General features: G+C 28.6%; 1 protein-coding gene across 2 annotated transcripts; it reads left to right on the top strand.

The window, feature by feature from the left end:
* Positions 1 to 1,780: 1,780 nt before the first annotated feature.
* Positions 1,781 to 9,943, top strand: LOC105194504 (ATP-binding cassette sub-family B member 6, mitochondrial). Of its 2 annotated transcripts, XM_026140636.2 has the most exons (12): positions 1,781 to 2,158; positions 2,326 to 2,825; positions 3,069 to 3,268; positions 3,399 to 3,561; positions 5,036 to 5,244; positions 5,325 to 5,471; positions 5,673 to 5,896; positions 6,020 to 6,300; positions 6,398 to 6,498; positions 7,012 to 7,355; positions 7,851 to 8,008; positions 8,730 to 9,131. In XM_026140636.2, the coding sequence occupies exons 2-12, from the start codon at positions 2,520 to 2,522 to the stop codon at positions 9,129 to 9,131; spliced, it is 2,535 nt and encodes an 844-aa protein (XP_025996421.1). In that variant the 5' UTR covers positions 1,781 to 2,158; positions 2,326 to 2,519. The 2 variants fall into 2 exon arrangements, with proteins under 2 accessions (XP_025996421.1, XP_039306201.1); XM_039450267.1 differs by lacking the exon at positions 1,781 to 2,158 and having other exon boundaries at positions 2,520 to 2,825; positions 8,730 to 9,943.
* Positions 9,944 to 10,924: the final 981 nt, after the last annotated feature.

Below are 10,924 nucleotides of genomic sequence, written 5' to 3'. Positions count from 1 at the left end.
GTTACATGATAGACCCCCTGGCCAATCTTCTAGTTCAATTAATAATGGAGTGTTAGTTACTATAGTTACTACATAAAACAATAACTCGATTTATCAAATTTCAACTAAGAAAAAGTTGTCAGCCAGGACGATTAAATAAACCCATTTTTAACAACAAAACTATAGCTACGCACTCATTGATTTAATAGACATTTTATTTATATTATTTCATTTTATTGAAAGATATGTCACATCATATTACATTTCATAAAGTAAATATATTTATGTTTATTATTTATCAATATATTGAATGTTTATGTTGAATGTTTATTTGTACGAGTCTGTTGAATGTTCATGAATAGTTTAATGATTAATGTAATATTATTGTATGTTTTGTATTATTGTATATTGTTAATGTAATATAGTTCAATAAATCATACTATATTTTATTTGTTTTTAATTTTTCATTTTATCAATAAATGTTATCTTCTTATTACGTATTTTGCATATTTAATGATTAATCTTTCTTATAATTCTTTTATTTTTTTTTTAATAATCTTTTTTCCTATTTTAATTAATGGCTCATGATATTGTTTTCAATTTATTTTCTTGACCGAAAATACAAACCACTCGTCATATGTAGAGTCCTATATAAAGAGAGAAGCGACATTGATGTCCGAAGCTCTGATTGGTAATCTGATTGATACTTGATTGGCTAAGCGAGCAGCCATTTTGTGACCACAGCTATTTGTAGAATGATACGAATGGTGTTTGATGACGTTAGAGCGGTCCCAAAATGGTGGTGGAGGACTCATTTGGATACTGAAGGTTGTGGTGGGGGTTCGATGTCGCTTCTCTCTTTATATAGGACTCTACTTGGGCTGTGTTCCGATATAACTGCCAGTACTGGCAGTGGTGAAAAATCCGTTCCGTTATTGGTACGCAGCGCACTGCGACAGCATCTAGTAACATCAATGACGTCATGAATGGTAGCCATATTGCCACTGTGACTACTGCAGCTTCCAAGGTGAGGTAGCTACAGTGCAATATGGCTACTATGCTGTTCCGAAATACGATGCTATAGCAGTGCTGGCAGTAATGCAGTAATATTGGAACAGTTGTGACAGTGTACTGTCATGACGTCACATTTACTGCACTGCCAGTAAAAACGGAACACAGCCTTGATACACGTACTAACTAGTAATTTTCTATTAAGACCTAGTTTACACCAAACACTTGACACGCATACTAACAAGTAACTTTCTATTAAATTGTCTTAATTTCGACAATACGTGTAAATGCATACGTGATATCTATATTTAATTAATTATCTTGATTCATATTGTACCAGCTTAATATAATATTCATTAAATTCATTACTGAAATTAAGATAATTGAATAGAAAGTTACTAAATATTACGAGTATCAAGTATTCGGTGTAAACAAAGCCATATATGATTAATTTTTGCTTCTGTGAGCAAATAACTTGCCTATCTTCGCTAGGTTGTAACAAAATATATTCTTATATTTATTTTTCACTCTTCGGCTTTTAAATTGTTCCGCGTACTCAGTCATCACTCATTGGTTCCACCATTTTTTATCGAACCAATTAAAAACAGGACAAGATTGACCAGACTCTTACTTCTAGGGACTCTAAACGCTCGCTCTAACTGCACTCTTACGTGATCTACTTTAAATTCTGATTGGATGATTTTCACATAAGCGTCATTTAACCCGATTCAGATTGGGTTAAAATCTACTACCCTCGAAACTCTTGAAAGCGCTATTAAGGCTACGGTCCACTTGATGCTACAAATGCTTCTAAGTTTTTTCGATTGGTCAATTTGTAAAATTCATTGTTCCGATTGGTTAATCAAACGCTTCGAAGCATTTGTAGCGTTAAGTGGACCGCAGCCTAAATAAGTTTGGAGAGGAGTGGAGGAGACCAATAAGCAATTAAGAATGACAGTACAATTTCTTTACAAAAAAATCCGAACCATAAAATTGAGATTAGTATAAATCGATAAATTTTTACGTAATCAACATTGTTATTGAACCTTTATAATTTCTCTTTTTTTTATACCTATTGCGATTGTATCAAACTTGCGATAAATACCAAATGTTCTTTACATGTGTGTGACACAGGCATCAGTTAATCGTAAATAACACCGGAATTAAGGTAAATGTATAATTTCGATCGAATCTTAAATTTACAAATTTAATAATTTGCTAAAGCATGCACACCATGCACACAAATGGCTTCTTATTGTAAATTTATATAAATTTTAAATACAGTATGTAGATATTAATATGTATTTACCAATGATTACCAATGCTATGTTTCAGATGTGTTAATTTAAATTCTGTTAAGTATATGAGCTTTGATGCATACATATATTATACATATATATATATATATATATATATATGTAGCATCTTTGAACTATACAAAGACTCATGATGCATGTTGTGGGAGAAAAAAGTGCTGAATGATGCAACGATATTAAATACTTGAGACTGGTAACAAAATATTCATCAATATGGATACAATGAGATATTGCCCACCAAATATAACTTTCAACGATATCTGGATTAATCATGGTGTGTCCAAATGTTTCATGGATACTGTTTGCACCACTATAATTTCTTTGTACTTGATTATATTTGGGTCTGTCCAACTTTGGATATACCGCAAGTATGGAACAGAAACTGATGAGAGCACATTGCCAAGAAGCAATTTGTATAATTTACAAAAGTTTGTGTTGTATCTCGTTCCTGTTTTAAGTGTGATCAGAATAATTTTACAAGCCACAGTTTTGGACGATGGAATGGTCTATGGGTATATGGTAAGAATTGTTGTACATTATAAGTCTTTATTTCAAATTGAGTTTTCCATTTATTATGTATAGGGTAATTTTGAGTCATTTACTTTTCCAACTTTTGCTTATTATAAAAAATATTTGAACAAACATTTTTTTAATGAAAGATTTTTTTTATTTATGCTTTTACTTCATTAAAAATAAAAAATAGTTGACAATAAATTTGTTTTATAAATTATTACAATAGCGTGAAAGTTAATATTTTTGCAGATACTAACAACAGTATTGACAGTGATTGTTTATCCATACTCAATCTATATACTGAAAATTGAAAGACACAAATTGTTACCAAGTGTGCCACCGCATGGTCATGGATTGGTGCTACTTGGTTTTTGGACATTAGCGTTTGTTGCTGAAAATCTTGTTTTAATTAATATTGGAAAACTTGAATGGTGGTTTCACTTGAATTCGTAAGTTTCTATTAAAAATAAAAGGATTTTACAAAATGTGTGAACAAAAAAACTTTTTTTTAATCAATCTTTTCAAAATAATTACTTATAATTCCAAAATTAATTTATTTAATTCTGATATTTTTTGTAGCTTGACAGATCAAATTGAAATGGCTCTATTCATTTTGCGATATGTTAGTAACTTGTTGATTTTTGCGCTTGGTTTACGAGCTCCCGGCATTGCTAGCAATTTTGACTCCGATTATCGCACACTTCATGATGACACAATTATACGATCACGATATTATCAAAGAGTAAGTAATATATAAAAGTAAACTATTTCTACCTGGCAGAAAAAATTTGATAAAATCTCAATGAACTTGATTTTTCATTAAATTTGATGAAATTTATTGAAATTTATTAATGAAATGGATGACAGATTTTCTGCCTTTAATAAAACATAGATGATATTTTAATAAGAATTTAATGAAAATGTAATAAAATTTTAATGAAAAATTATTATTGAGTATTTAATAGAAAAGTAAGATTTTATAAAAATTGAGAATTTTTAAAGAAATTGCAATAAAAAATTCAGATATTTTGTAATGATAATGACATTTTATTGAAACTAATGAATTTATGATAAAATTTTGATGAAATTACTGGTCAAAATGTTCTAAAATAAACATGAAATTTAACAAAATGTCATCAAGATTTTATCAAAAGAGCATCAGTAAATTTGGTCTATTTCTTGGACCTCAAATTTCAAACTTTTTTTTATGCCAAATAGTACTATATAATGGAACATTAATCCCAAAGAAATTTTAAGATGAGCATAAGCATGATTTCGGAGATATAAAGGGTTGAAAGTGATGGTTTCTTATAATACAGGGCACCGTTTGTAGATCTCTTTTTTGTTGTTTGAATAAAAGTTACCATTTCCCATTATATTTTTGAACGCTGAACATGAATGTGGTACGCAAATTGTTCTATCATGTCAGATTTCTTAGAAAAGTATCAAAAATGATCACTTTTACTTCACCATGGAGTTAAAAAAAAATCTATTTCTATCTATCTAAAAATCTATCACTTACATTAAAAAAGCACCCCAATCTGTGAGAGACAAGGGGACTCTCAGTAGAAAAGCATCTCAATCCATGAAAGGCAGTGTCACGTGTCACTTCAACTCCATCTATCTCAAGGAGTTTTCATATTAGATGAAAACTAAGGTCATATTTCAATCCGAGATAAAAATTCATAAGAAACAGTGTTTCACTTTGTTATATATATATATATATATATATATATGTGTGTGTGTGTATATATATATATATATATATATATATATATTAGATTGATTTTTAGATAGAAATAGATTTTTTTTAAAGCCATGGTGAAGTAAAAATGATCATTTTTGACACTTTTTTAAGAAATTGACATGGTAGAGCAATTTACTTACCAGATTCGTATTCAGCGCGCAAAAATACAATGGGAAATAGTAATTTTTATTTAAACAATAGAAAAGAAATCTAAAAATGGTGTTCTATGTTATGAAAAACCATCACTTTTAATTCTTTATATCTCCGGAACCGCGCTTATACTCATCTTAAAACTTCTCTGGGATTAATGTTCCATTATATAGTACTATTTGGCATAAAGAAAAGTTTAAAATTCAAGATCCAAGAAATGGGCCAAAAAAAAGGTCTTTTTACTGATGTTCTTTATTAAAATTTTTCTACCAAGGATGCTGCAGTGAGAAAATGTTAATTTATACAAAAATATTTGTAGAGATCAGATAATGTTTCCACGTGGGCAAATTTGTGGTACAAGACTAAGATTTTAGCACCATTTTTATGGCCAAAGTCAGATTTCCTACTTCAATTAAGAGTGATATTTTGCTTTATGTTGCTGCTGTGTGGACGTTTGATAAATCTTTATGTACCAATTTACAATAAAAAAATTGTGGACAGTGTAACGATTGCTCCTGTAGAATTTAGGTGCGCGTGGATGAGTATCTCGTCGTTTATTCATCACATGTCACAAAAACATTGCCAATAATTGCAATTTCTTGTTGTAGATGGGATATAGTATTGATATATGTAACATTTAAATTTCTGCAAGGCGGTGGTACAGGAGGTATGGGTTTGTTAAATAATTTAAGATCCTTTCTCTGGATCCGTATACAACAATACACCACTCGTGAGGTAGAAATAGAATTATTCAGGTGAGTTAAAGTTACATCACTTCTCAAATATCAAGATTATTTACTTTGAAAAAAAAAATCTGCCATTGCATTATTTTTGCCATTGCAGTACTTATTAAACAGAGAATTTGTTTTTATAGAATTTTATTTAATAGAATTTCTTTTTATAATTATAACAATTATAATTATATTATGATAATTATTATTATATTCTTTCTCTAGACATTTGCATGGATTGAGTTTGCGTTGGCATCTTGGAAGAAAAACTGGCGAAGTATTAAGAGTCATGGATCGTGGTACAGATTCCATCAATAATTTACTTAATTATATCCTCTTTTCAATTGTACCAACCATTATTGATATTCTCGTAGCAGTTTTGTTTTTTGTCAGCGCATTTAACAAATGGTTTGGTCTGATTGTTTTTACAACTATGGTTCTTTATATTGGTAAGCATAATAACAATAATAATATTGATAATAACAATAACTTATATTAATATGTAGTCAGAATTGTGTTCAAATCTTTCAATTCAAGTCTTTGCCTGTTTAACATTTTGTCTATTGATGTAGCTGCTACGATTGCGGTCACGGAATGGCGTACAAAATTCCAAAGACGAATGAACTTGGCCGACAATGCACAGAAAGCACGTAGCGTCGATAGTTTACTGAACTTTGAAACGGTCAAGTATTACAATGCCGAAGCGTATGAGGTGGAAAGCTATAGAAAGGCAATTTTAGAGTTCCAAATACAAGAGTGGAAGTCTATGATTACACTGAATATCTTGAATACTTTGCAAAACATAATTGTCTGTGGTGGTCTATTATCTGGATCGCTACTGTGTTTACACATGGTTAGTGCTTTCATAAAAATTATGTAGCTATTATAAACACAATAATTTTTATTTGCAGTGACGAATTATATACAATGATAAATTCATTTTCTTGTAGGTTGTCTCCCATCAAGGTTTAACAATTGGCGATTACGTCTTGTTCGCTAGTTATATAATACAACTTTATGTTCCATTGAATTGGTTTGGTACATATTACAGGTAATATCAATCATTTACTACACTTTGCTCAACAATGACATAACTAAAAAAAAAAGTAACAAGGTTTGAATGTAACACTTTGATTTGGTCTAACAATTATAAAGAAATTAAAATATCATTAGCTATTTACTCAGTGTATTAAATTCTTATCAGAATTCTCTTTTTTGCAAACTTATAAATGACACTTAAAATAACAATTTTTAAGTTATGCTATTATAGCAAAGAGATATTTAAAAACAGACGTATTTATAGTATATATGAACAATAAAAAATGTACAAAAATGTTTACACAAAGTGTCCTAGAAATAATGAATAATCTTATGAGTATGCAGATTAAGTAAAAATAACCTGGTGGAAAATTTGATTGAAAATGAGTGTTAAAATTTATTAAGCGAAACAAAGATTGTCCACTTTCTCTGGGACACTATACATACATGTTATCGATTGACCATTGCTTTGTAAGTTGTTAAACAACTTTATTTCTTTTATTTACATGATTTTTTTTGTCTAAAGGGCTATTCAAAAAAATTTTGTCGATATGGAAAATATGTTCGACCTACTTAGAGAAGAGCAAGAGGTGATAGATGCACCAGGAGCTGAATTATTGGACGTCAAGCGTGGACAAGTGGAATTTTCGAATGTTTCATTTGGCTATACTCCCGAGAAACTCGTGCTTAGAAATGTCAGCTTTGTCGCACCCGCGGGAAAAACTATAGCGCTAGTTGGTCCGTCCGGTGCTGGAAAAAGTACCGTAATGCGACTACTATTTCGCTTTTACGACGTTGAGCAAGGCGCAGTTTTAATTGATGGACAAAATGTAAAGACCGTTAAACAGGAGTCTCTAAGAAATAGCATTGGTAACTTGAGGCATTTTGTTTCTGGTGGAAAATTTTTTAATGAAATGTTGATGAAATTTCGATGACATTTTGTATTTTACGCTCATTTTAGAATAATAATAATTTTAATCAATGATTTTATTAAAATTTTATTAAAAATTGTATGTATTACTTTCGATAAAATATTTGTTTTTACGAAACATCTGCGATTTTTTATTGCAATTTTGTTAAATTTACTATAATTTCAATGAAACTTACTTTTTCATTAAATAGTATTAATAATTTTTAGAATTTTATTACATTGTCATTGAATTACAATCTCATTAAAATATCTGTCTTTTACTAAATGCAGAAAATAATTTTTTTAGCGAAAAATAATTAACACTTGCATATTCATTAAAATTATATCAAATTTAATTAAACGTTAAGTTCATCAAAATTTCATTATAATTTTTTTACTTTATCAAACTGAATGTTCAATAAACAGTTATTTTGAGAAAATTTTACGATTTGTAGGTGTTGTACCGCAAGATACAGTCCTGTTTAACAACACTATAAAATATAATATTCAGTACGGTCGTATCGATGCGCCAGAGGCGGATGTAATTGCTGCTGCGAAATACGCGGATATTCATGAGAAGATTCTCACATTTCCAAATGGTTACGAAACACAGGTTTGTAAAAATATTACTACCTTATGTAAATTTGATTCTTTTTAAGATAATTTTAGTGTAATTTTTAAATTTAGTTAGACTCTAGGTACCCCTTTTGTTATTATTTTTCTTGCTGGCTGGTTTCATAAACTTCAATATTTTACACATAAATACTGCAAGTATAAGTTTATTTGCAGTATTTATGTGTAAAATATTGCTACTACAAAAAGAATAAATTTGTCTTACAATTATGTTTGTATTAATATTACATGAAGGATTGAATAGTAATTGATTAAAAAGTAATTGATTAACTTTTAACTTAGTTTAATTAATTTTAAAAGACTTAGCGTTTAATTTCAACTAATTATGTGAAGCACTTAGACTTATTAGCTTACTAAATTATTAACTTTTTTTTTAAGTTTACTTATGTAAAAAAATACATTTCCATATAAATGATAAAATCTTTCTTATTTTGTGTAAACTTTATTTAATAAATAAAATATTAAATTTTGTTGGTAATCCATATTATAACTGTTTTATTATTTAGAATAATGTTTAAGAATTATCATATTCTAATTAAATATAAATATATTTTTTAGCATTAATTTTTAATTTGACTTTAACACGACACTTTTAACATAGTTAAATTAATTTTATAAGTCATTAACTTTAACTTGGTTTAAAAAATATTAACGTATTCAGTCCTGATTATTTGTTTGCTTATATATAATTTTATTTTTAGGTTGGCGAAAGAGGACTTAGGCTAAGCGGTGGTGAGAAGCAACGCGTAGCAATTGCACGTACAATATTAAAGGCGCCAAAAATAGTATTGCTCGATGAAGCCACGAGTGCTTTAGACACACAGACAGAGCGTAATATACAAGCGGCATTGAACAGGGTGTGTGCTGGACGAACGACTATCATTATAGCGCATAGATTATCCACGATAATTCACGCAGATGAAATCCTTGTTTTGAAAGACGGTGAGATAATTGAGAGAGGTAAACACGAAGAATTAATTTCGCATGGTACCGTTTATCATACAATGTGGCAAGCGCAGCTTCAAAATAATCAAGAAAACATCAAGAATGAACAAAATTTTATCCACGAAAATGATGTTTTAATTAATAGTAAAACTGAATAATAGAATTGTGTGCGTGTGCGTGTGCGTGTGCGTGTGCGTGTGCGTGTGCGTGTGCGTGTGCGTGCGTGTGCGTGTATGTATCTCTGTACAAATATATACAATGTATCCATAAATATATAAATAGTTATTAATGAAATTATTCATTTCGCGTGCGTGCGTGTGCGTGTATAGGATTACTGCATCAATCGTCATTAAAAGCTTACTATCTCACTATCTCTGATTAACTTAATAAGCTGATTAAATTAAAAATGGCCAACTGTAAAATTTAAAATTGATTGTTACTTTGTATTTCTTGACTATTTTCTATAAATTAGAATTTATTTATGTAAAATATAATACTTTTATAAGTAATTGGCTAATCAAGCTAATCGGAAATGATGAGATCTTAAATATGAATCTTTTTAAACTGTTTAAGAAAAACAATAAAACAATAAAGCTTTAAAATAATAAATAGAAAAATGTTTTTTTAGATCTGATTTTTATACAGATTTGATTAAAATATTATTTTTTTTACTTGTAAAATGTAATTATGTTAAGTTGTTATTTGTTCATTGGTGCAGCGATTCTATTGTCTTTGATGAAAGAAAAATGTAAAAAGGAAAATGAAATGATAGTTGTGTATTAATATATAATTATTGTACATTACATGGTTGAGGACTGCATAGAAGTATTTATTTATATATTAGATTTTATGCGAGAATCCTTATTGAAATTATAATTAATCTCTGTTACCATAAGTGATTGGAAATGGAAAACAAATACACAATAAAGTTATCATATAAAATTTAATTTAGTTTCCAACTATAAAAAGATATAATGTTTTTTGAAAGTTTTTTAATCCTTTCTCTCATTGTAGTGTTGTTCCTTGACGTGTTATCTCGTTAGCCAAAATTTCATCCGTAATCCAACCAGATTCGTCTATAGACACAACAGCTACGCTTGGCTCATTACTACCCCATGCAAAATAATAGCTCGCGACAAACATCCATGCTAATATATAAAATACCTATATAAATAGTTTTTATTAGTATTAATTCACGTATTTTTATATTTTTATAATGTCATAAAAACCCTTTAAGTTTTTTTTTACATTTTTTACATTTTCCAGATCTATATATCTTCTGAATAATTTAATAAAAATAATTTTAAGATATAATTGTATAAGGAAATAATTTTACCTTGGCTGCAATTGTACCTTGTGCATCCATATGTATAATTTATATATTTTTATTTTTGATCAAATCTTTTTTTATGATTTCTTAAAACAATGCATTAATTTATTTTTTGTTTTTAAACGCTTACATTCAATAAAATAGTGATTTTTGAATTTTGTAATTTTTTTCTTAGAAAACAAAAAATGTCAATTTTGTAAGTTTGACAATTTTATAATGGTTTTGTATGTGTATGTGTGTGTGTGTGTGTGTGAGTGTGTGTATGTATGTGTACATAGGAAGTTCATCATAATGTTGTTCTTTTTTTTTTTCAATTTATGATACGACAATTTTCACTGAAAATTAATCAATTTTCAGCTGATGATAAAACGCAGTAATAACAATTTTTAGCTTTCTTTTTCTCAGATTAAGATTGCATTGACTTTTTTAAATGGAACTACGTGGTTTCTTTCACATAATATAATTTCTCTTATTATTCTGTATATAAGTTTTTATATAATTGGCTTTTATAATTTTTTTTATTATTTAAAGTTACAACATCAAACGATTATTTCAAAATAACTTAACTAGGATGTATTAATTGCACTTATTTTTCTTTTTAAAACTGAGTTACGATTAAAA

This window comes from Solenopsis invicta, chromosome 6 (assembly GCF_016802725.1).
Source record: "Solenopsis invicta isolate M01_SB chromosome 6, UNIL_Sinv_3.0, whole genome shotgun sequence".
Lineage (NCBI taxonomy): Eukaryota > Metazoa > Arthropoda > Insecta > Hymenoptera > Formicidae > Solenopsis > Solenopsis invicta.
Note: the sequence above shows the minus strand (reverse complement) of the source record. Positions and strands in the feature narration are given on the sequence as shown.